The sequence below is a fragment of the Mobula birostris genome, chromosome 29 (genome assembly GCF_030028105.1).
Source record: "Mobula birostris isolate sMobBir1 chromosome 29, sMobBir1.hap1, whole genome shotgun sequence".
Taxonomy (NCBI): domain Eukaryota; kingdom Metazoa; phylum Chordata; class Chondrichthyes; order Myliobatiformes; family Myliobatidae; genus Mobula; species Mobula birostris.
In genome coordinates, this window is record NC_092398.1 from 4,880,858 (window position 1) to 4,908,653 (window position 27,796).

The following is a 27,796-nucleotide window of genomic DNA, read 5'->3' on the forward strand; positions in this document are numbered from 1 at the left end:
CCTATTGTAAAGTGCCAGTCTAAGTAATAGTGTCTCAGAATTTGGCACACGCGAGAACAGTGTAGCACAGGAACAGGCCATTCGGCCCACAATTTGTGCCTAACCAGCTGAAAAGCAAATCGAAAAACGCCCAAACACTAATCCCTCTGACCTACACCATGTCCACATCCCTCCATTTTCCTTACATCCATGTGGCTATCCAAATGTCTCTTAAACACCTCCAATGTATTTGTCTCTACCACCAGACCAGGCAGCACATTCCAGGCATCCGCCACTCTCTGAGTAAAAAAAATTACCCCCTCACATCCCCTTTGAACCCACCCCCTCTCTCCTTCAATGCATGCCCCCTGGCATTAAACATTTCAACCCTGAAAAACAGATACTCCCTGTCTGCTCTATCTGTGCCTCTCATAATCTTCAGATCTCCCCTCAGCCTCTGGCGCTCCAGAGAAAACAACCCAAGTTTACCCAGCCTCTTGTATAGCACATGCCTTCTAAACCAGGCGGCATCCTGGTAAGCCTCTTCTGCACCCTCTCCCAAGCCTCAACATCCTACAGTGGGGCGACTAAAACAATACCAACTTCAGATAAGTTATGCAACATAGTAGGCAGTCACGGCCGGATAGTCACAGCTGAAATTGCCTTTGGTTTAGCTGTACTTGACTCGTCATCACAACGCGTTTCGGAGATACGCCGTCCGCTCTTTGCCTCTGTAAGTGGGCGCTTGATTCCAACCAACGCCTCCACGGTAACTTCTCAGAAGTATTTTTTTGTTGTCGTTTCTTAAAAAGCACTCCTTGCTGCTGCTGAAAGAGGTTCAGTTTTACTTTGAGGGACCCCCTCCAACGGGACGTGCTCTCTTCTTGCTGCTGCCATCGAACAGGGGGTACGGGAGCCTCAGGTCCCACACCACCAGGTTCAGGAAAAGTTATGACCCTACAACCATCAGGCTCCTGAACCAGCGTGGATAACTTCACTCACCGCGACTCCGAACTGACTCCACAACCTACAGCCTCAGTTTCAAGGGCTCTGCAATTTGTGTTCGCAGTGTTATTCATCTATTTTTAAAAATGTGCACCCTCACCTTCCAGTCCATGCTGCCCTTTCACTGCTGACACCCAGAAAGTGGAGCCTTAGGTCCCATACCGCCAGGTTCAGGAACAGTTATTACCCTTTAACTGTCAGGCTCCCGAACCGGCGTGGATAGCTTCACTCACCCCAACTCGGAACTGATTCCACAACCTATAGACTCACCTTCAAGAACTGCACAAGTCATGTTCTCAGGATAATTTATTTACGTATTTTTTATTATTTGTATTTTGCACAATGTGTCTTCCTTTGCAGATTGGCTGCTCCTCGGTCGCGTGTAGTTTTTCCGCTAATTCTATTGCATTTACTGTGAATGCCCGCAAGAAAATGGATTTCAGAGTAGTATATGGTGGCATATACGTACTCTGATAATAAATTTACTGTGAACTTTGAATGATAGAGACTTAAAAGCACGCCACAGCAAGTAATCTAAGGACACGATGGAACGACAGAACTGCTTCCAGCTCATTCCCCCAACGGGAGTACTACTACAGCGGCCACAACGCACACACGCAAACCACTCGCTACAATCTTTCAGCGCACGATTGTACATCTACCAGCTGATGATTATAACTCGTGTTTATCTTTCGGGAATTAGAACGGGAGGCGATATGAATCGCCTTGGCACCAAGAAAACAGTTACACTAAGGGTACATTAGAAAGACTGTAATTCAAACAACCACAGAGCAAGGCGCTTTTTTTTAGATTTTGGGTCTGCAACTGAAATTCCAACCGGCTCACTGCACTCCCCGTCTCAGGACAGCCACTATTAGTCATATTCACCAGGTTCCCTGCTGAATTCGCCTAACCATTGCCAACTTCTCCGGCTTGCACTTTGAAACCCGGTGCAGGCAGAACAGCAGCACTCCTGACGTCTGCACACAAGCGTTCAACAAGTGCAAAGCGCGCTGACCTGTTTCCCCAACACCGGCTGCTCTGCAGGAGCGGGCGACGGAAACGGATTGACAGATAAACTTTTCAATCGCCTCGCCTACTGTTCAAAACCAGACCACCTTGCTCTGCAGAACAATCCTTACTTAAATTCACAGTGACGAGATGAATACAAAGCTTCCTGCGGAGGGAGGGTCACTAATATTAACCAGTCGGAGACCTCTGCGTGTGAGAGGGTGTGCGTTTGTACAAATGCAACAGGCGATGTGCCTTGCACCTGTGAACGGAGCATACCTTCCAGCCTGCTGAGCTGTTGCTGTCGCCTTTATCTTTGAAATAGGGGATATGGAGAACCATCCACTCGTAAATCTGTGACAGCGTCAGCCTCTTGTCAGGAGAGCTCTCGATGGCTTTGGTGATCAGGTCGGCGTATGACAGATTGCCCCACGCATTTCTCCGGGATGATTTCTTTCGGTGGTGACTGATCTCACTGACGCCCAGCACCGACTGGATCGCCGGCACAGCCCTCGCGTCTGTCTTGATGCCGGTAACTGCCGCCGCCGCCGCCGTTGCTGCCTCGTTACTCGGGGCGTTTTCCTCTGCTTTGCCCTCGGCCCCTGGGAAGTCTGGTCGAGGGAGCGGCCAGGTGCACGATCTGGGCCGGCTCTGAGGCTCGAAATCCGGGTCGATGTCAACCTGAGGCGCTGCGGCTTCTTCCATGACGGTAGCCAGCAGCGGGAGGGAGAAAATCTGACAACAAATCAAATTACAACAGATGTCACGGTGGAGGATTAAAATATTAAAAGGAGGGGAAACCCCCCCGAGAGGTGGGAGGGGTTAAAGCTGGGGGGGGTGTGGGCTATAACTCAGTAGAGGGCTGCCATAGCACACGCAGCGCTGCCTCTGCCCCAGCCACCGCTTCTTGCGCCTCCGCTCCGCCGCAACTGCGCCTTGTTGTCCACCGGCGCGTCGCTTCCATGTGTACCCGCTGCGCGCTGAGAAAAGGTTACATCGCGGCCAGCCACCGCCTCATTGGTCGCCCACTGTCACAGCATTCCTTCGAGGCGTGGCCCGGCTGGCAGCCGCCGCCACGGGTGCCGCCCATCTCCCTCCGCCATTGGCCGCAGCGGTGCCCGCCCCTGAATATATTAGCGGGGAAATCCCCTTCGCTGACGTCAGCCGGCTCAGCTGTGCTGACAGAAAGGCGCGGAGAGGCTTCGACCCCGGGCGCTGGGGCAAGGCGCCATGAATTTCCATATTGTTCGAAAATAAAAAGAACCAGAAGTTCCTGGAAGCACTGAGCAAGGTCAGACCGCATCTGCAAGCAGCATAAAAAAGGCAACAACATCTGTGAGAAGAGGAGCACTTAACCTTTTCAGAATGATACAGAGGAGGTGACAAGGTGAGCGTCGGTCCTGTACCAATTGGGTCTGGGAAATTAACAGAACACAAAGGCATGGCAGATAAACTAAAAAGGTATTTCTGCTTCAGCCCTCTATGTTTCGAAGCAAAATCTGTGAAATTCGCTGTAAATCTGTGTAACTGAAAGGGAAGGAGCAACTCAGGCGCTCCGGGCCCTGGCGTTAAGCCTGAGTGGGTGGTGAAATTTTCCAAAATTTCCTAGATGTTATGGGGGTTCCGGAAGACTGTCTGCCTGCACTTTCTCCGGACCGTAACACTTTATTCTGCGTTCTGTTATTGTTTGATATTTGTACCGTTCAAAGTGCAGTTGCAACGAATCGATCTGCATGGGCGATATTGCAAGTCGAGTACCTCGATCCGTTGGAATTTGATTTAGTACCGAGAAACAGTGAAAAGCGTGTCTTGCAAGTTTCCCCAGGAAAGATGGAAATAAGGTTGAAAGAGTACATGAAAAAATTACAAAGAGTCTGAAAAACCTGAGTTACAAGGCAAGATTGAATAGGTTAGGACTTTATTCCTCGTGGAAGATTGAGGAGGGGGTAGATTTGATAGAAGTATACAAAATTATGAGGGGTATAGAGAGGGTAAATGCAAGCAGGCTTTTTCCACTTAACTTCGATGGGATTACAACCAGGGGTCATGGGTTAAGGGTGAAAGGTGAAAAGTTTAAGGGGAACACGAGGGGAAACTTCATTCAGAGGGTGGTGAGAGTGTGGGACGAGTGCCGGCGTAAGTGGTGCATGCAAGCTCGATTTCAACGTTTAAAAGAGGTTTGGATAGGTACATGGATGGGAGGCGTATGGAGGGCTATGATCTGGGTGCAGGTCGATGGGAGTAGGCAGTTTAAATGGTTCGGCACGGGCTAGATGGGCCGAACGGCCTGCTTCTGCGCTGTACTTCTCTGTAACTCACTGACTTACTTATGGCCCACTCCTATCTTGCATACTGTTCATACAGATTACCTCGTTATACGGTGCTTTGAGGCAGAACAAGGTTTTTTTAAAAAAGTAACATTTCAGAATAAAGTGTAACAGCTACAGAGAAAGTACAGTGTAGGGAAACGATAAAAAGCAAGACCAGAATGGCGTAGATGTAACATAACGACGCACAACCAAATACATGCGGCAGTACCAAACCAATTCATCAATTTAATTCCTTTAATTAAGAAGACAGGCATATGGTGTGGGAAACAGTAAAATTTTTTGACTTTGGTGGTTTTTATTTAAAGAAACATACTATCTAAACAAAAGAGATTCTGTAGATTCTGGAAATCCAGAGCAACACTCACATGGTGCTGGAGGAACTCAGCAGGTCAGGCAACATCGATGGACGTTTTGGGGCCGAGACCCTTCTTCGGGACTGGGAAGGAAGTCGTCGGAATAAAAAGGTGGGGGGCGGAGGGGAAGGAGGATCAATAGAAGGTGAAGCCGGGTGGGTGGGTGCTGCGAAGGGGAGGAAGTGAGAAGCTGGGAGGTGATAAGTGGAAAGGGTAAAAGGCTGGACAAGAAGGAATCTGATGGGAGAGGAGGGTGGGAGAAAGAGGAGGAGGAGCTCAAGAGGGTAGAGATGGCTAGATGAGGTGAGGAGAAGAGAAGAGGTAATAGGGGAGCCAGAGTGGGGAAAATCACCAGAAGTTAGAGAAATCATGTTAATGTTACCATGTTAGAGGCCATCCAGATGGAATATGAGATGTTGCTCTGCAGCCTGAGAGTGGCCTCATCAGGGCAGATGTTTCCATACACCAGCCCTTCTCCACCTCACACTCCAATATTTTTCTGTTGCTACAGCAGACTCATTTAGCTGTGTGGCCTAATTCTGCTCCTATGTCTTGTATTTTGGATGACAGGGTGGAGGTACGTCTCTACCAAAGGAGGTGTAAGGTGCTCCTTTCCTCTACTAGCCTGCAGGTCACCCTTGGGCAAGGTGTAGCACCTGCTTAACCCCCAGTCACGTGAAGCCATGGGAACAGGTGGTGGATGGTCGTATGAGCAGCTGGTGCACATCACAAGTCCTGGTTATGCGATCACTGGCGCCAGGCAGACAATCTCTGAAGGGTATTGATAATGACTGGGGTCACCCGTCTTGTAAAGTCACTGCCCAGAAGAAGATACCTCTTCTGGAGAAAAATTTGCCAAGAACGATCATGGTCATGGATAGACTATGTGATCATCCACGTCATACCACACGGCTCATAATGACGTTGATGTCTTGTGTGAGGACTCTGAGATATAGAGAGATCTGGCTGCCCAAGAGAACAAGGTGCAACTGGTCAGTCTATGGGTACAGTGAGAATCTGGGAAACATGATGGAATGTTATTGCTTACGGTGAGAGGAATTGACCAGTGAGGAAGGGAGGTATACTTCAGTGAAGCCTTAATCCCTCAGTCCACCTTGTTATAACCCTTGCACTTCATTTGTCGAGCTGCACTGTACTCTCTCTGTAACCCTCTATTCCATCATGGGCACCAGGCTTCCCAGCGTCAAGGACGTCTTCAAAAGGCAATGCCTTAAAAAAGGCAGCATCCATCATTAAGGACCCCCATCACCCAGGACATGCCCTCTTCTCATTGCTACCACCAAGGAGGAGTCATAGAGTTATAGAAAAGTACCTCGCAGAAACAGGCCCTTCAGCCCATCTAGTCCATGCCAAACCACTTCAACTGCCTACTCCCATCAACCTGCACCGGGACCATAGCTCTCCATACCCCTACCATCCACGTACCTATCCAGACTTCTCTTAAACATTGAAGTCAAGCTTGCATTCACAACTTGGCAAACCCACATCTAGTCATCCTGCCAGAAGATTGTTCCACATTCTCACCACCCTCTGAGTGACAAAGTTTCCCCTCATGCTCCCCTTCAACTGTTCACCTTTCACCCTTAACCCATGACCTCTTGTTGTCGTCCCACCCAACCTCAGTGGAAAAAGCCTGCTTGCATTTGCCCTATCTATACCCCTCATAATTTTGTATACCTCTATCAAATCTCCCCACCATCTTCTACATTCCAAGGATTAAAGTCCTAACCTATTCAATCTTTCCTTATAACTCAGGTCCTCCAGACCAGGCAAAATCCTTGTGAATTCTCTCTGTACTCTTTCAATCTTGTTTACATCCTTCCTTTGGGTAGGTGACCAAAACTGCACACAATACCCCAAATTAGGCCTCACCAGTGGTACATTGGTACAAGGAGTTACAAGAGCCTGAAGGCCCACATTCAGTGTTTTTGGAACAGATTCTTCCTCTCTGCCATCAGCTTCCCAAATGGACAATGAGCCAATCCATGAGCATTACCTCAATTCTTTTTCTTTTTATCTTGCTCTCTTTTTGCACTACTTATTTGCTTTATAAAATATATATTTATTAAAACTTATACTATATTTTATCTATTGCAAAGTACTGCCGCTACAAAACAACAAATTTCACAACATATGCTAGTGATATTAAACCTGATTCTGATGTTCTGCACTCAGTTGTAATCTTATACTATCTGGATGTACTTATGTATGCAATAATCTGCCTGCAGGACATGCAAAAAAAAATGCTTTTCACTGTATCTTGGTACATGTGACAATAACAAACCAACAATTTTTTTCGAGAGCGTTGCTTCCTCAGAAATTTTCAATACTTGAAGCTGAACGCAAAGATAATGTGTTTTGGTAATTCCCCCCCCCCCCACCATTCCCCATCTCCTTTTCACTCCCTCACCTTATCTCCTTGCCTGCCCATCGCCTCCCTCTGGTGCTCCTCCCCCTTTTCTTTCTTCCATGGTCTTCTGTCCTCTCCTATTAGATTCCCCCTTCTCCAGCCCCGTATCTCATTCACCAATCAACTCCCCAGCTCTTTACTTCACCCCTCCCCTCCTGCTGACACCTATCACCTTGTGTTTGTCTCTCCCCTCACCCCACCTTTCAAATCTACTCCTCAGCTTTTTCTCTCCAGTCCGGTCAAAGGGTCTTGAGTCCAAACATCGACTGTACTATTTTCCATAGATGCTGTCTGGCTTGCTGAGTTCCTCCAGCATTTTGTGTGTATTGCTTGGATTTCCAGCCTCTACATATTTTCTCTTGTTTAGAATGTCAGGCTACTTTTCTCACACAGGAATTTGGATAAATAAGAAATTAACTTTTATTGCATATGATGGGTTTAATTGCATAACTGTACTGATACTTTGCAATAGTTCAACTAAGCTAAAAAGATTTTCATTTGTACTCAGTATCTGAAGCTTCTTACTTGCATGTCCAACAATAATCAGCCAGCATTGATGGATTCCAGTTGCCCTGATACCGTTTCTCTATGACTGCAATGTCCTGGTGAAACCTTTCACCATGCTCGTGACTGACAGAGCCAAGATTTGTAGGGAAGTCTAAATGCGAATGCAAAAAACAAATCTTCAGCACTTCATGGTTTCTGTGTGTTTGAAGCATGTTGTCAATCAGGTGCGTATAGTTTGACGCTCTGTAGTTGCCAAGAAAATTTTTAACAACATCCTTGAATGCCTTCCATGTGATTTTCTCCAGTCCCACTAGAAGTTCTTTGAGTTGCCTGTCACTGATGACCTGTTTGATTTCTGGACCAACAAAAATGCCTTCCTTAATCTTGGCATCAGTTATTCTGGGGAGCATCTGTCTCAGATATCGAAATCCTTCATGGAAATTTATAGCCTTTCTAAAACCTGTCCTGCCAAGCAGCCTCCACCCTGCCTAAAGCATGCCCAGGCATGTCTGGACAAGATAGAAATCTTTTCAGCTTACATTGTGTGCAACATTTTAATTGACTTGAATTATGAATTGAAGTAACAAATATAGGAAATTTCTAACTAATTGTGTGTGATAAGGGAATTTCATGGTGATTTTCATGATCAGCAGCCCAAAATCCATAACATACCCAACAGCCAAACCCATTCAGGAAGCAAAATTTTTGTTGTCCAGTATTGCCAATTAGCTACATTGCTGAGGCCATATCTAGCATACTATGTACAATACTGATCTCCATACTTAAGGATATTAATGTACTGGATGTAACTGAGTAGTGTACTCGATTGGTACCTGAAGAGCTGGGTTACCTTATACAGGAAGGCAAGACAAACCAGTTTTGGAATCCACTGGAATGAAGAAGAGTATGAGGAGACCTGATTTGATTGACTTGACTTCCCATTCCCATTCCAATATGTCGGTCCTTGGCCTCTTCAACAGGCATGACGAGGCGTTCTCTCAGGCTGGAGGATTAACACCTCATATTCTGTATAGGCAGCCTCTTACCCGATGATCTCAACATCGATTTCTCTAAGTTCAATAATTTCTCTTCCCCGACTTTCTCTCGTTTTCCATTCTCCGTTCTGGTTCCCCTCTCATCACTTCTAATCTCCTCACCCGACCACCATCAGTTCCTTTTGGTTCCCCTCCTCACTCTGCTTTCTCCCCCGGTCCAGTCTTCTCTTCTATCAGGTTCATTCTTCTTCAGCCCTTTACATCTTCCACCTGTCACCTCCCAACACCCACTTCATCCCCCCTCCCCCACCCATCCACCTTTCCTCTCACCTGGTCTCACCTATCACCTGCCACCTTCCCTCATCTTCTTATTCTGTCTTCTTACTTACTCACTGCCCATTACGCCACTGGCATTTAGGACAGCAATGAAGGTCCTCCATCTCTGGTGGTGTCAGGGCTTCCATCGTCATGTCAGTAGCTTCCTCTCAGTTTTCACTACTGTCAGTCATGCACGTCCCAGGTGGAGACTCAGGAATACTGTCACACTCAGATATAGAAAGATACTTCATTGCTGTTTCCGTAATAGTCTTGTTTTACCAGTCAGAGTTGTTAGCCCTGAGCTGAAGCCCCGAACTGGAAGACCAGTGGACCACTCATAGTCTGGCCTCTACCCTTGGTTTGTTTGGTAAGGGTGACCCTACCAAGAGCCAAAGCATAAAGCCCTGATTCCAGCCAATGTAGCTCACCGGGTCATTGAGGCAGACAGGTCTCCAAACCCAACGACAAGGTCGTGGTCCTCTTGGAGGACTCTGCTTTCTTTGCAATTACACTTACATGCTGGGTCCTTTGAAACGATAATACCAAGGAATTTTAAAGTGCTGACCCTCTCTACCTTTGATACTCCAACAAGGACTGGCTCATAGAATTCTTGTTTCCTCCTCCAGAATTCAATTGTGTTTCTTGCATTTACTGTAAATGCCCACAAGTAATTGAATCTCGGGATTGTATATGGTGACATATATGTACTTTGATAATAAATTTATTTTGAAATTTGGACTTTGGGGATAACAGGTAACATGGCATTGTAGTTCCAATCAAAGCAACCATGATACAATTAAATTATAGATCAGGATTGAGGGGCCAAGTGGCCTACTCCTGTCCATAAACACTAGAAAATCTGCCAACAATGGAACATATGCAAAATGATGGAGGATCTCAGCAGGTCAGGCAACATCTGTGGAAATGAATAAACAGTCAACCTTCTGGGACGAGGCCCTTCTTCAGGACTGTAAAGGAAGGAGGGAGAAGCCAGAATAAAAAGGTAAGGGGAGGAAAAGAGTACAAGTTAGAAGGTGGTAGGTGAGGCCAAGTGGTTGGGGGAGAGCGGATGAAGTAAGAAACTGGCAAGTAATAGGTGGAAAATGAAAAGGGCTGGAGAAGAAAGAGTCTGATAGGCGAGGAGACTGGACTATGGGAGAAGGGATGGAGGAGGGGCACCAGGGGGAGGTGATAGGCTGGTGAGGAGAAGAGGTCAGAATCCAGAGTGGAGAACTGAAGAAGAGGGAAGTAGGAAGGGGAGAAATTACTGGAAGCTGGAGCAATCAATGTCATGCCATCACATTGGAGGCTACCTGGGCTGAAGGTGGGGTGTTGCTCCTCTAGCCTGAGAGTGGCCTCCTGTTTATGTATAACTTGATAAAGAGACAGTTGAGATAAGTTCAAAGAAAAATTTGAAGTACTTATATATCACCTGTGTACATACATCTACTGATGCTTCTGGACACATCTCCAGTGATGATCCTGGAATCATCGGGTGTTTCGGGTCTTTCAACATCATACAACCTCCTCCGGGTGACCCAGCCGGCGCTGATCAGACCCCAGCTTGTGTCCAGATGGCTAGCTACTTATGACCCCATGGCTCCCCTCTTTTGAGCCACAGCCATCTTGAGGCCCTCTCTGCCGCATCGGTGGTACTGCGGATGGCTCTTCTCTTCCTCTCTCCCTCGATGCCCAAAATGCTGAAGGCTCTAACTAAAGAACGGGCTGCGAATCCCCTACAACCAACCTCCACTGGGAGACACCTCGCTCTCCATCCGGCCTGCTGACAGTTGCTGACCAGTCCTGCGTACTTGGAGAGCTTCCTTTCAAGGGTCTCTTCCAAGCGATCTTCCCATGGGACTGTCAGCTTCAGCAGCACCACTTGCTTAGTCGACTCAGACACTAGGACAATGTCTGGTCGCAGGGTGGTGGCTGCGATATGGTTGGGGAACTTCAGCTGCCGTTCGAGGTCCACCAACAGCTGCCAGTCCCTCGCAGAGGTCAGGGTGCCTGCAGATGTTCTTTTGGCAGGTATCGGCTGCTCCCCAGCTCTGAGAAAGGCAATGGTCTGCTTGGAGGGTCAAATACTACCCTGAGATTCATTTTCCTGCAGGCATTCACAGTAGAATAAGGAAATACAATAGAATTAATGAAAATTTAGACACAAAAACTGATAAACTACCTCTGTGCAAAAGAAAACAAGCTGTTTCAAATACAAAAAAAAATTGTTTAAATTATTTATTATTATGAAAGTTTAATGTTGCAGAGAGGAGGGGTACGAGGAGATAAATGATCTCAGTGAGAGATTGTGAGAACATAGAGGAGTGTGGACCATGGGAGAGAGGGAAGGAGAAGGGACACTGGAGGAGGTGATGGGTAGGTGGAGCATCTCCTATTCTGTCTGTGTGGCCTCCAACCCGATGGCATGATCAATTATTTCTCTCATTTCTGGTCATTTCCCTCCCCTCCCCATTATCTCTTTTTCAGTTCCTCTTCTGGCTTTCTTCTTAGCTCTTCTCTTCTTTTCACCTGCCCATCACCTCTCTATGGAGTCCCACCTGCCTCCCTTTCTCCCATGGTCCACTGGCTTCTCCTATCAGATTCCCTCTTCTTGTGCCCTTTGCCTTTTTCCAACGTCACTTCCCCACCCATCCACCTTCCCCCTCGCGCAGTTCACCTGTCACCTTCTAGCTTGTACTCCTTCGCCTCTCCCCAATTTCCTATTCTGTCTTCTTCCCTCTTCAGTCCGAATGAAGGGTCTCAGCCCAAAATGTCGATTCTTTATTCCTTTCCATAGATGTTGCCTGACCTTCAGAGTCCACCTATCCCCTCCCAGCGTCTCACTTTATCCCCTCCCCAACCCTACCACCTTCCCTCTCACCTGGTGTCACCTGTCCTCTACCAGCTTGTACCCTTCCTCTTCCTTCTACCTTCTCCCCCATTCCTATTCGCTCCTGATGAAGGGTCTCGACATGAAGCATCGGCTCTTTATCCCTCTCCATAGAGGCTGACTGACCTGCTGAGTTCTTCGAGCATAGTGTGTGCATTGCTGTGATGGGTACCTTTATTAAACAGAGAGTGGTTGACATCTGCAACACACTGTTGAAGGTGCTGACAGGATTAGATGCAATCATAACTTTTAAGAGGCGTTTAGATAGACCCTTAAATAGATAAGACATAGAGGGATGCGGTCCTAAAGTGGGCAAATGAGAATATATTCATGGTTTTCTTCGGTAACGCAGGCATTACGGCGGTGCTCTGTCAACACATGTATCTTTCCTCTGCAACTTCTGTAGCACCCATCCCTAGAGTGCGGGATAGGCGGCCACCAAATTCAGAGGGTGTTGTGATAAACATGGGGGAAAACGACTAGGCCGTAAGTATGTTTTGTAACTTCAAAACATTAAAACTAATTCAAAGGAAGTCATGGGAGTCAGAAATGTGAGTCTAACTTCAAGTTTACTTTAAGTGAGGAGCGCACGTACCACATGTTGGCGAGATAACGTATGCAATTCACATATTTATACATCAGAATTAGGTTTAGTATCACCGGCATATATCATGAGATTTGTTGGCTTTGTGGTAGCAGTACAAGGCAATACATAATAACAGGAAAAAACTGTGAATTACAGTACATGTTTATACATATTAAAGAAGTAGTGCAAAAATAGAAATAAAAAAGTAGTGAGGTAGTGTTCATGGGTTCAATGTCCATTCAGAAATCAGATGGCAGAGGGGAAGAAGCTGTTCCTGAATCGCTGAGTGTGTGTCTTCAGGCTCCTGTACCTCCTCCCTGATGGTAGCAGTGAGAAGAGGGATGTCCTGTGTGATGGAGCTCCTTAGTGATGGACGCCACCTTTTTCAGGCATCGCTCCTTGAAGACGTCCTGGATACTACGGAAGCTAGTGCCCATGATGGAGCTGACTGAGTTTACACTCTGCAGCTTATTTTCGATCCTGTGCCGTAGTGACCCCCCCCCCATCCCCGCCACCACCAGACGATGATGTAGTCAGTTAGAATGCTCTCCATAGTACATCTGTTGAAACTTGCAAGTGTTTTAGTTGACAGACCAAAGCTCCTCCAACTCCTAATGAAATAGAGCCACTGTTCTGCCTTCTTTGTAGCTGCATTAATGTGTTGGGCCCAGCATAGATCCTCAGAGATATTGAACAATCAGGAACTTAAAATTGTTCACTCTTTTCACTTCTGTTCACTCTGTGGGGACTGGCATGTGTTCCTTCAAATTACCCCTTCTGAAGTTCTTCGGTCTTACTAATATTAGTATATAACGCATAATGAATTACTTAAATGAAGAATGCTTAATCAAAGGCTCATTGTCAAAGCATTTATCCATATACAACTCTGAAATTTGTCTTCTCCAGATAGCCACGAACCAAAGAAAGAACATGAAAGTCGTTCAGAAAGAAACATCAACCCCGCCCCTCTGCACAAAAAATGGCATCCCAATCATCAACCCCCCCGCAAATCACCCCTCCTGCCACACAAAATGGAGCAAGAATATCGACCCCCCCCACACAAATGCTGTAACTAACAGAACACAACAGAACACCAACCCCCAAACGCCCTTCCCTCAGATAACCAAACATTAAAGGAACAGGTAATAAAAAACACAGAATATAAAAACCATGTCTGAAAAAGTCCACAGTCCATAAACTCAACAGTCCAATTCATAAGCACAGAACCACGATACCACCTTATAATATCATCATTCACCGAAAACGAGGGACACCACACGAGGCAGAGAGGCCTACCCACCTGTCACAGTGAGCCACACAGCGATTGGCTGCTCACAGACTCCTCTGGCAGTGAACAAAAGAAAAGCAGTCAGCACTGAACTCTTGCTCATTGTATAACTATATAGAACTCTGTGTGTGTGTGTATGTGCGTGTATATATATATATATATATGTGTATAACATTAAATTGGCCATGTGGCCAAGTGTTTAAGGCATTGGACTAGCGACCTGAAGGTCGTGAGTTCGAGCCCCAGCCGAGGGAACGTGTTGCGTCCTTGAGCAAGGCACTTAATCAAACATTGCTCTGCGACGACACTGGTGCCAAGTTGTATGGGTCCTAATGCCCTTCCCTTGGACAACATTGGTCTTCCATACAACCTTGCCCAGGCCTGCGCCCTGGAGAGTGAAGACTTTTCAGGCGCAGATCCGTTAGACTCGCAAGACTAACGGATGCCTTTTACTATAACATTAAATACACAACAAGTTTACTTCATGTGTCACTAGTAGCGGAAGGGGCCTGGGAGTCAAAGGTCAACAGATCAGACCAATGATCTGGTTATTGCAGAGAGGTGGGGGAAGAGAACAATAAGAAACATCTGGGTGGGGAATGGTTGACTTTGACACGGGACGTCAAGTGGAGAATGGGGCAAAGGTCACAATAAAACTGGCTCAAGGATAAGGTTTTTGGTGAAAGTGCAGCTCCCCCCCACGCCCATACATTTCCCTCTGCCCCTGATAACCTGGAAACTCTTTGTTTAGGATGTCTTTAATTAACAGCGGGAGGAGAAGATGGCGATGCGCCGCGCGTGCGCAGCCCTCCGGTGAAAAATGATATCGTATTTGTTAAATAGGGGCCGTGGACAATTCTGATATGATGGAGAATGGACGTGAAAGCACGGAGGAACATCTGGAGAAATTTCTGAATCGCCCATTCGCTGCTGTCGTTACTGTGTGGTCGGGAATCTTTCGGAGGGTAGGCCTCAAAATCCCCGGCCTCGCCTGCTTTTGGTGACCGAGAAGGAGATCGAATCATTCGGACAGAGATGGCGGTCAGTACTAGGTGTCGGAGAGCTGATCAGAGCTCAAAGTTTTCAGATGACTCAGAGTCGAATTGTGGTAGGCATGGCAGGGAGAGTTTTTCTTCCTTCTCCCGTCTGCGTGAGATGTGGGACATTTGAGAGACTTTGAACTTTATTGTGCTCATGGACTTCTTCATCAAGTTATGGTATTGTTGCACTGTTGTAACTATATGTTATAATTATGTGGTTTTGTCAGCTTTTTCAGTCTTGGTCTGTCCTGTGTTTTGTGATATCACACCAGAGGAAATAATGTATCATTTCTTAATGCATGCATTACTAAATGACAATAAAAGAGGGCTACGTGTCTTCATAATCATATCATATAATAGTGAAGCAGGGTTACCACAGGGTGTACACTACTCAGCATTTCGCAGGAGCCAGTGTACACTTCCTGCTGCCTCAGTAAAGCAGCCAGCATCATCAAAGACCCCCGCCCAGCCCAGACATTCTTCCTTCTCTCCCCACATACCCCACAGCCATTCCCATTGAGCAGAAGATACAAAACCCTGTGTACGGCCCAGCATATACAAAGAAAGCATGGCAGCGCCTCTACTTCCTTAGGAGTTTGTGATGTTTCAGCATGACACTTGAAACTTTGACAGACTTCTGTAGAAGTGTGGTGGAGAGTGTATTGACTGGCTGCAGCACAGCCTGGTATGGAATCACCAATGGCCTTGAACGGAAAATCCAACAAGAAGTAGTGGCCACAGCCCAGTCCATCAATGTAAAAGCCCTCCCCACCATTGAGCACATCTACATGAAACGCTGTCGCAGGAAAGCAGCATCCATCATTAGAGATCCCCGCCACCCAGGGCATCCTCTTTTCTGACTGCTGTCATCAGGAAGAAGATACAGAGGACTCAGGACTTGTACCACCAGATTCAGGAACAATTTAGATTATGAGAACACTCAGTCCTCTTCTATTGTCATTTAGAAATGCATAGAGTACATGCATTAAGAAATGATACAATGTTTCTCCAGAAATCACAGAAAACAGGACCAACTAAAGACTAACACTGACAGAACCACATAATTATAACATATAGTTACAGCAGTGCAAAGTAGTACCATAACTTGATGAAGAACAAACCATGGGCACGGTAAAAAAAAGTCTCAAAGTCCCCGAGTTACTAACCCTCAACCACCAGGCTCTTGAACCAAAGGGGATAACTTCACTCAACTTCACTTGCCCCATCACTAAAATGTTCCCACAGCCTATGGACTCACTTTCAAGGACTCTTCTTCTCATGTTCTTGATATTTATTGTTTATTTATTTATTATTATTGTTTCTTCTTTTTGTATTTGCACAGTTTGTTGTCTTCTGCACTTTGGTTGAACGCTCAGGTTGGACGATCTTTCATTGATTCTGTTATAGCTATTATTCTATAGATTTGTTGAATACACCCACAAGAAAATGAATCTCAGGGTTGTATACGGTGACATATATGCACTTTAGTAATAAATTTATGTTGAACTTTACTTTGAGTCAGACTCTAGGAGATCTTCTACCTGCCTGCTGTAAGATAACTGAATGAACCCCTTGTACGATAAGATGGACTCTGATCTCACAAACCACCTCATTATGATCTTGCACCCTATTGTCTATGTGCACTGCACTCTCTCTTGTAACTGTAACACTTCATTCTGCATTCTGTTATTGTTTCATTTTTCCTTTACACTATCTTGATGTACTGATGTGATTAAATTATCAATATCTGTAGCATGCAAAACAAATATTCCATTGTACAATATCACTGGACAACAAAGATTTTGCTTCCTGAATACTTCTGGGTGTATCTTATGGATTTTTTTTGCTGCTGATCATGAAAATCATTATGAAATTTCCCTATCAAGCACCATTTTCTAATATTGCCTATATTTTTATTTCAATTCATAATTCAAGTCAGAATAACAGTTTCCAAGATTAAGGAAGGCACTGTTCCTCCACAAATCAAACAGGTCATCAATGACAGGCAATTCGAGGAATTTCTCTTGGCAACTACAGAGCACCAAACTACATGCAGCTGGTTGACAACATACTTCAAGTGTACAAAACCATGAAGTGTATCATGTCACTGAAGATTAATTTTCTGCCTTCCCATTTAGACTTCTTCCCTGCAAATCTTGGCGCTGTCAGTGACGAGCACGGTGAAAGGTTTCACCAGGACATTGTGGTCATGGAGAAACGGTATCAGGGCAACTGGAATCCATCAACGCTGGCTGATTATTGTTGGACACTTAAGCAAGAAGCCTCAGACACTGAGTTCAAATGAAAATCTTCAACAGAATATTTTTAGCTCAGTTGAGCTATTGCAAAGCATCAGCACTGTTATGCAATTAAACACATTATATTCAATAAAAGTTAATTTCTCGTTTCTCCAAATTCCAAGGTGATACAAGTAGTCTGAAATTATATTTGTGTTCAACTTCAAGCGATCTATTTTAAACCATATATATATGTCTGAGGAAGAAACATTTTTGAAAAAAATTGTTGTCCAGTGTAGTAAACCAATTTACCGGTTTCCTTGTTCAGATGAAGCGACATTGTCCTGAAGCATTGGTTGTTTCTCTTTCCGTGGACGCTGCCTGACCTGTTGAGTTTTTAGTTCAGGGATCCGAAGCACTGTGAATGGTTGCTTTGGCATGGATGGCCCTAGCCATCTGTTGTTTGAGCACAAGTGAATCAATGAATGGAAGAGGCATCAGGTCTCTGTACACCATCACATGGTAGCTTAGCACAGGGGTCCCCAACCTTTTCTGTACCGCGGACCGGTTTAATATTGGCAATATTCTTGCAGACTGGCCGACCAGGGGTGGGGGCTGGTGTTCAAGTAGGGTTAAGCTCACCTCAACATGTCTTTTACAGTTAGGGTTGCCAACTTTCTCACTCCCAAACAAGGGACACTTTACCCCAGGAAAGACTACCATGACCATGAAGCCTTGCGCGGGCACCTGTGTGCGCATGCGTGACTGAGCATGTGATGTGCGCATGCGCGTACGTGCCGATTTTTTCCCCCCACAAATCGCTTTTGCCTTTATCTTCCCAACTATACTATACATACATTATTTCTACTTTATAGAGGCTGTGTACTTATCATATCATTCCTGCTTTTACTATATGTTAATGTTATTTACTTTCGGTTTTATGTGTTATTTGGTATGATTTGTTAGGTTATTTTTAGGGTCTGGGAACGCTCAAAAATTTTTCCCATGTAAATTAACGGTAATTGCTTCTTCGCTTCACGCCATTTCGGCGCGAAAGGTTTCATAGGAACACTCTACCTTAGCGGGGGAAATATGGGACAAACCAATTTAGCCCAATATACGGGATGTCCCAGCAAATACGGGACAGTTGGCAACCCTATGTTCAAGTTCAACAGTGCGTGACAGGGAATGAGGAAAGGTGCAGCTGACTCATATCGTTTCCTCACGGCCCGGTAGCACACGCTTTGCGGCCCGGTACCGGTCCGCGGCCCGGTGGTTGGGGACCACTGGCTTAGCGGTTAGAGCAATCGTTTTACAGTGCCTATAATCAGTGATCAGGGATCGATTCCCGCCACTGTCTGTAAGAAATTTGTATGTTTTCTCCATGACTATGTGGGTTTCCTCCTGTGCTCCAGTTTCCTCCCACAGTCCAAAGACGTATGGTTAGGGTTAGTGAATTGTGGGTATTCTATTTTGGAGCCAAAGCCGGAATCGGGCTGCAAGTATCCTCACTCAGTTGATTTCAAAGGACCTTTATTATCAAAGTATGTATGCTCCATTCAACCTTGAGATTCTTCTTCTCCACGGACAACCAGAAAACAAAGAAAAAAAGTCATGGAACCCCTTCAAAGAAAAACATCAACTGCCCTCCCCCCACCAACCACATGCAAAAAGCAAATAATGCAAACTGCAACAAGAACATCAACCACCTCCACACACACAAAACTAAACAAATCATGCAAACGGCAACAAAAACGTCAAAAACCCCCCCAACACACACACAAAAAAATAACAAATCACGCAAATGGCAACAAGAATATCAAACCTCCCCCACGAGCAAAAAAAAAACAAATCATGTAAATGGTAACAAAAACATCAACCCCCCCATACAAAAAAAACAAATTGTGCCAACAGTAACAAGAGCGTCAACCCACTCCCCCACATGCAAAAAAAATCGCACAAACGGCAAGAAAGAATGAGTGAAAACACAAAATCGAAAGAGTCCATATTCATTTTGGCTCAGTGTTCACTTTCTGCAGACCGTCCTAATTGAAAGTCACTCAAAATAGTAAAATAGCAACAGAAAAAGAAGCAAACAGGAACTACAGCCCAATCCACAAACCACAGACCTAGAACTTTGGTATTATCCTCCTACAGGATCAAGGGAGAGAGAGAGACCATTCACATGCAGGGGCCTTCCCTTGGGAGCAGCTAGCAAGAGGGAGAGTGAGACTGTCACACACAGACCATTTCCTCTGGCAGCAGCATGTGAGAGGCTGGTAGATGGTGCTGAACACTCGGCCGTCTTCCGTACTCACCTCAATGTTTTCAATCTTCCTCGACACTTTAATCAGTGAGAAATGGAGTCACTCATGGGCTTGTGCCCCATCTCTAATCTCTTGCCTTTGAGGCCACTCACCTCCCAGAACCCTCTTGGAGGCAGCAAAGCACCAGATTGCTCAATTGGCCCAAATATTTAACCCAAACAACGCATTTCACTGCGTATCATGATGTTTTGACATGCTCATGTCAAATAAAGCCCAGCTAACCTCTCTCTGCAGGGATCGATATCTCCTGAGCTACCGTATCAGATGTGGGGGAAGGCTCAAAGGAAAAGTGGGAACTTCCCGATCCACAAAATAAATCCCCTCTTGAACAACACACTTCCACTTACTTTCATTTGTGTAGTGAAGACGAGAATTGTGCATTGGAATTTCCTGGCCCGTGTTTCTGTTGCTGGGGGATTCCCAAGCAAGGGTAAGTCAAGGATGGTCACGAGTAAGTCAAATGGGGGATTCCGGAGAAGTTTAGCGTGGTTAGGATGTAGAATTTCATTCCACATGGGTCAGTTGCAGACCAGGTAGAATAAGGGGTCGGGGGTCTCGTATGACACAGTAGCGTAATGGTTAGATAGCCAGCAACCGCCGGTCAGGGTTCAGTTACCGCCACCGCTGTAAGAAGTTTGCACACTCTCCCCGTGCCTGTGTGGGTTTCCTCTCACTTTCCAAAGACGTACAGGCTAGAATTAGCAAGAAGTGTACATGCTAAGTTGGCGCTGGAAGCATGGCGATACTCGTGGGCTACCCTCAGCAAGTCCTCAGACTGTGTTAGTCGCTGTTACAAAAGTTGCGTTTCACTGCATGTTTCGATGAGCTCGTGACAAATAAAACCTCCAGATCTTTAGCGCTCAAATAAATGTGCAAATCCACTGAGGCTTGCGGAATCAGAATCAAGTTTAATATCACGGGCGTACGTCGTGAAATTTGTTGTCTTTGCAGCAGCAGTACAATGCAGTACATAATAATGGAAACTTCAGATTACAATTCGAAGTGTATATATATATATATATATATAAAATTTAAAAAGAAGTGCAAAAAGAGAGGAAAAAGTAGTGAGGTAGTACACATGGGTTCAATGTCCATTCAGAACTCTGATGGTGTCATGGAAGATGCTGTTCCTGAATCGTTGAGTTTGTGTCTTCAGGCTCCTGTACCTCCCCCTTGATGGTAGCAATGAGAAGAGGGCATGCCCTGGGTGATGGGGGTCCTTAATGGTGGATGTTGCATTTTTGAGGCATCACCTTTTGAAGGTGCCCCTGACGGAACTGGCTGAGCTTACAATTTTCTGCAGCTTTTTCCGATCCTGTGCGGTGGCCCCTCCATACCAGACGGTGATGCAGTCAGATAGAATGCTCTCCATGGTACATCTGTAGAAAATTGTGAGTGTCTTTGGCGACACACCAAATCTCCTCAAACTCTGAGTGAAATATAGCCTTCTTTGTAATCGCATCAATATATTTGGCCCAGGGTAGATCTTCAGAGATGTTGACACTCAGGAACTTGAAGCCACTCATCCTTTCCACTGCTGATTCCTCAAGAGGACCTCAACATGGTCCCTCAACCTCCCATTCCTAAAGTCCACAATCCATTCCTAGGTCCCGCTGATATTGAGTGCAAGGTTGTTGTTGTGATACCACTCAACTAGCTCCCCCGGTTCCACAGGTAATATGTTGGCGGCAGCTGTTGAGCTATTTCTTCAAGCAGGCCTGGTTGAAACCTCCCGCAATGATAGGGAGAGCATCAGGGAGGTTTCAGGAAGGTTTCGTGCCTGCTGATTACATTCCTCAGCTCCTCCAGTGCTTGCCTGAAGTTGGTCTGAGGTGGGATGCACACCGTGACCAAGGTGATAGCAGAAAACTCCCTCTGCAGATAAATTGGATGCTGTTTCACCACTGGATGTTCCAGGTCCGGTGTGTGGGGCTGGGACGGGACCACCATCTTTGTGCACTACAATGAGTTAAGCACAAAGCATACACCACCTCCTCTGGCTTTAAAAGGCTGAGTGAGGTGTCCTGCTTGGCGGAGAATGAGAGGTCAGAGGAGAATGGCCAGACTGGTTCAAACTGACAGGAAGGCGACAGTAACACAAATAACCGCGTGCTACAACAGTGGTGTGCAGAAGAGCATCTCTGAACGCACAGCATGTTGAACCTTGAAGAGGATGGGTTACAGCAGCAGAAGACTATGAACATAGACTCAGTGGCCACTTTATTATTTACCTCCTTTACCTAATAAAGTGGCCACTGAGTGTATTAATAATCTCTGCCATCAATAAGAAAGCCATAATCTAATCTCGGTTTCTGTACATATTTTGATCATATACCAACAACGCAAATCTAGATAAAATAAATAAGATGATGGATGACCTATTCATTATTGGATTGGTGCTTGTGTGAGATCGTATATCGATGCAGTTTCTAAGGAGGCACGACAGCAGCTATATTTCATGAGGAGTTTGAAGAGATTTGGTCTCTCACCAACGGCGCTTGCTAGTCACAGCTCAATTGCCATCTATAAATTTGCTGAAGGCACAACGATTGTTGGCAGAATTTCAGATGGCATTGAGGAGGCGTACAGGAGCAAGATGGATCAGCTGGATCAGCTGGTTGAGTGGTGTTGTGGCAACAACCTGGCACTCAATGTCAGTAAAACCAAAAACCGATTGTGGACTTTAGAAAGGGTAGGACAAGGAAACACATTCCAATCCTCACAGAGGGATCAGAAGTGAGCAATTTCAAGTTCCTGGGTGTCTACAGTTCTGAGGATCAATCCTGGGCCCAACATATCAATGCAGCTACCAAGAAGGCACAACAGAAACTATATTCATTGGGAGTTTGAGGAGATTTCATATGTCACAAAAGACACACATTTTTTTTTATAGATGTACCAGGGAGAGCCTTCTAACTGGCTGCATCACTGTCTAGTATGGGTGGTGGGGGCTACTACACAGGACTGAAATATGCTATAGAAAGCTGTAAACTCCACCATGGGCACTGGCCTCCATAGTATCCAGCATATCTTCAAGGAGCGATGCCTCAAAAAGGCGGTGTTCATTGTTAAGGACCACATCACTCATGTCATGCCCTCTTCTCATTGCTACCATCAGGGAGAGGTACAGAAGCCTGAAGACACACACTCATCGATTCAGGAACAGCTTCTTCCCCTCTGACATCCAATTTCTGAATGAACATTGAACCCATGAACACTACCTCACAACTTTCTTTTTCTCTTTTTGCACTATTTAATTTAACTTTTTAAATACATATATACTTACAGTAACTCACAGTTTTTATCATTATCTATTGCAATATAATAACAACAAATTTCATGACATATGCTGATGAAATTAAACCTGATTCTGATTGCTATGCACTAATTAGATGATGTGTTTCCTAATTTGAGAAAATGATTGCAGGCTAAAAATAGTTCATTGGCAGGCAAGTGCAGTGGGATATCGTGAAGTCCAATAAGAAAAGTTAAATTACTAGCTTGAATTTCCAAGATCCATCATCTTTTAATGAACAATACAGACAGTCCACAGGTTAAAGTCCAAGTCATTCAAAGCTCATAGTTCATAGTCAATTTTATTATCAAAGTACATACATGTCACCATGAGATTCATTTTCCTGCGGGCATACTCAGCAAATCTGTAGAATAGTAACTATAGCAGGGTCAATGAAAGATCAACCGGAGTGCAGAAGACTACAAACTGTGTAGATGCAAATATAAATAAATAGCAATAAATAATTAGAATGAGGTAATGAGATAAAGGATGATTATAGTGAGGTCATTAGCTGTGGGAATATTGCAATGAAGGGCAAGTGAGTGTAGTTGTCCCCTTTTGTCCAAGAGCCTGATAGTTGAGGGTGAGTCCTAAAGCACTTGTACCTTCTACCTGATGACAGCAGCAAGGAAAGAGTATGGCCTGGGTGCTGGCAATTTCTGATGAAGGATGCTGCTTTGCTACGAGTGTGTTTCATGTAGATGTCCTCAGTGGTTGTGATCCACTACCTTGTGAAGGACCTTCCATTCAAGGGCATTGGTGTTTCCATACCAGGCCGTGATGCAGCCGGTCAATATACTCTCCACTACGCATTTATAGATGTTTGTTAAGAAGTCATACACAAGAAAAGCATAAATTGTACACAATTTCTACAAGAATAAAAACACAACTAAAACAAAAAAGACATTTTACTACCAAGAAATCTGTGCTCCACAGTATTGCTTAATGAAGTGGTGATTCATGTTCTGCAGTTTTTAAGCATTCTTTTCCCGAGAGCTGTCCCTAAGTTCATCATCATCATTATGTGTCATGTCATATGTCTTCATTATGTGTCGTGTCATATGACATCATCATTATGTGTCGTGTCGTATGACATGGGCAATCATGGTCTTTCCATGATCATGATTGTACTTGGTAAATTTTTCTGCAGAAGTGGCTTGCCATTGCCGCCTTCTGGGCAGTGTCTTTACAAGACGGGTGACCCCAGCCATTATCAATACTCTTCAGAGATTGTCTGCCTGCTGTCAGTGGTCGCATAACCAGGACTTGTGATATAGAAACATAGAAAATAGGTGCAGGAGTAGGCCATTTGGCCCTTCGAGCCTGCACCGCCATTTATTATGATCATGGCTGATCATCCAACTCAGAACCCCGCCCCAGCCTTCCCTCCATACCCCCTGACCCCCGTAGCCACAAGGGCCATATCTAACTCCCTCTTAAATATAGCCAATGAACTGGCTTCAACTGTTTCCTGTGGCAGAGAATTCCACAGATTCACCACTCTCTGTGTGAAGAAGTTTTTCCTAATCTCGGTCCTAAAAGGCTTCCCCTCTATCCTCAAACTGTGGCCCCTCGTTCTGGACTTCCCCAACATCGGGAACAATCTTCCTGCATCTAGCCTGTCCAATCCCTCTAGGATCTTATACGTTTCAATCAGATCCCCCCTCAATCTTCTAAATTCCAACGAGTACAAGCCCAGTTCATCCAGTCTTTCTTCATATGAAAGTCCTGCCATCCCAGGAATCAATCTGGTGAACCTTCTTTGTACTCCCTCTATGGCAAGGATGTCTTTCCTCAGGTTAGGGGACCAAAACTGCACACAATACTCCAGGTGTGGTCTCACCAAGGCCTTGTACAACTGCAGTAGTACCTCCCTGCTCCTGTACTCGAATCCTCTCGCTATAAATGCCAGCATACCATTCGCCTTTTTCACCGCCTGCTGTACCTGCATGCCCACTTTCAATGACTGGTGTATAATGACACCCAGGTCTCGTTGCACCTCCCCTTTTCCTAATCGGCCACCATTCAGATAATAATCTGTTTTCCTATTTTTGCCACCAAAGTGGATAACTTCACATTTATCCACATTAAATTGCATCTGCCATGAATTTGCCCACTCACCCAACCTATCCAAGTCACCCTGCATCCTCTTAGCATCCTCCTCACAGCTAACACTGCCTCCCAGCTTCGTGTCATCCGCAAACTTGGAGATGCTGCATTTAATTCACTCATCCAAGTCATTAATATATATTGTAAACAACTGGGGTCCCAGCACTGAGCCTTGCGGTACCCCACTAGTCACCGCCTGCCATTCTGAAAAGGTTCCGTTTATTCCCACTCTTTGCTTCCTGTCTGCTAACCAACTCTCCACCCAACTCTCCACACCAGTACCTTACCCGCAATACCGTGTGCTTTAAGTTTGCACACTAATCTCCTGTGTGGGACCTTGTCAAAAGCCTTCTGAAAATCCAAATATATCACATCCACTGGTTCTCCCCTATCCACTCTACTAGTTACATCCTCAAAAAATTCTATGAGATTCGTCAGACATGATTTTCCTTTCACAAATCCATGCTGACTTTGTCCGATCATTTCACCGCTTTCCAAATGTGCTGTTATCACATCCTTGATAACTGACTCCAGCAGTTTCCCCACCACCGACGTTAGGCTAACCGGTCTATAATTCCCCGGTTTCTCTCTCCCTCCTTTTTTAAAAAGTGGAGTTACATTAGCCACACTCCAATCCTCAGGAACTAGTCCAGAATCTAACGAGTTTTGAAAAATTATCACTAATGCATCCACTATTTCTTGGGCTACTTCCTTAAGCACTCTGGGATGCAGACCATCTGGCCCTGGGGATTTATCTGCCTTCAATCCCTTCAATTTACCTAACACCACTTCCCTACTAACATGTATTTCGCTCAGTTCCTCCATCTCACTGAACCCTCTGTCCCCTACTATTTCTGGAAGATTATTTATGTCCTCCTTAGTGAAGACAGAACCAAAGTAATTATTCAATTGGTCTGCCATGTCCTTGCTCCCCATAATCAATTCACCTGTTTCTGTCTGCAGGGGACCTACATTTGTCTTTACCAGTCTTTTCCTTTTCACATATCTATAAAAGCTTTTACAGTCCGTTTTTATGTTCCCTGCCAGTTTTCTCTCATAATCTTTTTTCCCCTTCCTAATTAAGCCCTTTGTCCTCCTCTGCTGAACTCTGAATGTACCAACTGCTCCCATGGATTCACATGACCCTGGTCGAGGGGCTAAGCAGGTGCTACACCTTGCCCGAGGGTGACCCGCAGGCTGGCGGAGGAAAGAAGTACTTTGTACCTCCTTTGGTAGAGACGTATTTCCACCCCATCACCCTCGCTCCATTAATTAGATACCCAAATTTTATTGGTCTATGTACATTCCTATAATTCAGTCAACAGTCACTCTAAAATCACTCATAACTGAAATAATGGAATATACATTATTTTCAGTTGTTAATTAATAAATAACATTAAGCATTTTTTTATTATTATCACCATCTTGAAAAATACTTTAAAATGGATCAACGAGTTACATGAAATCAGATTTCTGTAAATTGGATCCTGTAACCTGGGGATCTCCTACCCTTCTATTTAAAAGTTATGGAGACATAGCAGTCCAAAAGGAAGGTGTTGTGTGGAGGCATGGCTTAATTGGCTGGTCGAAAGCCGCTTCCGTCGTGTTGATTGTGATTGGTCAGTTTAAAAACTGCAGCCACTCTTCCCACTGCATGGCACGGCACTTAGTGTCCAGTTTCAGACACCTCGGGGTAAAGAGTAGCTCGAGCAAAAGGTTCACTCTCAGGGGTTCAATAATTCCCTTTAATGTCAGAGAATGTATACAATAATACAACTTGAAATTCTTACTCTCCGCAGACATCCTCGAAACAGAAGGAAAACCCCGAAGAGTGAATGACAGGAAAACGTTGAAACCGCAAAGCTCCCTGCTCCCCTTTCCATGAACAAACAGCAGCAAAGCATCAACCCTCCCTCTACTTATTCTAGCAGGAGACTTCAGCATTCCCACTGCCCACCGTGCAAAGCCCCCAGAGAGAAACCATGGTCTGTAGTACATCAAAAGCTACTATTCACCCCAACAGTTCGACATCCCTCAGGTTCACCCTCTCTCACTCACAAGGGAGAGAGAGATACCACTCCTTCCACAGTGAGAGGGGAGGTAAGCAGTCGCTGTTTCGATGTTACAGTCTGTAGTGTCGCTTTTATTTCGAGTTCCTCTGACTCGAGATTCGGCAGCAAACTCTCACTCGCCAACGTGAGAAAGAGAGAGAGAGATCACCTGAGGGTAGAGGCCTATGACAGCCACACTCGCTGACTCGATGCTCCGGCTCTACGTGACGCTCCGGTTTGCAACACCGGCAAGAAATCAGGTTCATAGGGCCGCACTAGGCCGGGTGCCGGAGATCATTGAAAACGCGGCCGATCGACGAGCTGTCGGGAAAGTTCGCTCCGCAAACACTTTTAGCTAAGTGTCTGTTTGTTGAATATTTACTTCTGTAGTTTATGTAACTTGGGGGAACTTAAATGTTTGTTTGAATTTTTCTTACTGTTTGTAAATAAATGATTAATATACTTACTCACAGTCAGTGTTTTCTATCTCACTCGCCAAACCCACGAACTTGCTTCAGCATTACAGAAGGTATCTTATGGAACCCATTTTAAGATTAATTGCTTTGTCTAAGCCCCTTCTTCCCTTCGTTCCATGGTCCGGCATCCTCTCCTATCAGATTACTTCTTCAGCCCTTTATCTTTTCCACCTATCACCTCCCAGCTATTTACTTCATCCCTCCCTTCCCCCACCCACTCACCTTTGCCCTCACCAGGTCTCACCTATCACCTGCCAGCTTGTACTCCTTTCCATCCCCTAGCGTTGCTTACTTCTGTTGTTTGCACAATTTGCTTTTTTTTTTCTCTCTGCACATTGACAATCTTTCTTTTTGTTAGGTTCTTTGTTTTGTGGCTGCCTGTAAGGAAACAAATCTAAAGTTGCATCACACACGAACCTCTGGATGAACTTAGCAGGCCAGGCAACATCTATGGAAAAGAGTAAAGAGTCGACATTGTAGTCTGAGAACCCTCATCAGGAACTTTCTCCTTCAGGTTGAATATAGTACACGTACTACGATAATAAATGTACTTTGAACTTTGAACCTT

General features: G+C 45.2%; 1 protein-coding gene and 1 long non-coding RNA gene across 3 annotated transcripts in view; one reads left to right on the forward strand and one right to left on the reverse strand.

Moving 5' to 3' along the window:
* Nucleotides 1-3,007, reverse strand: part of LOC140190226 (forkhead box protein O3-like) — a 237,423-nt gene extending 234,416 nt beyond the window's left edge. The window contains exon 1 of the mRNA XM_072246780.1: nt 2,275-3,007. Within this exon, the coding sequence (XP_072102881.1) occupies nt 2,275-2,700 (426 nt within the window). The 5' untranslated portion in view covers nt 2,701-3,007. The remainder of the gene's footprint in view (nt 1-2,274) is intronic.
* On the forward strand, nt 1,646-26,883 carry LOC140190227 (uncharacterized). Of its 2 annotated transcripts, XR_011883560.1 has the most exons (3): nt 2,242-3,382; nt 14,537-14,734; nt 16,872-17,132. It is a non-coding gene; the product is annotated as an uncharacterized lncRNA (long non-coding RNA). The 2 variants fall into 2 exon arrangements; XR_011883559.1 differs by lacking the exons at nt 14,537-14,734; nt 16,872-17,132 and adding an exon at nt 26,501-26,883 and having other exon boundaries at nt 1,646-3,382.
* The last annotated feature ends 913 nt before the right edge of the window (nt 26,884-27,796 follow it).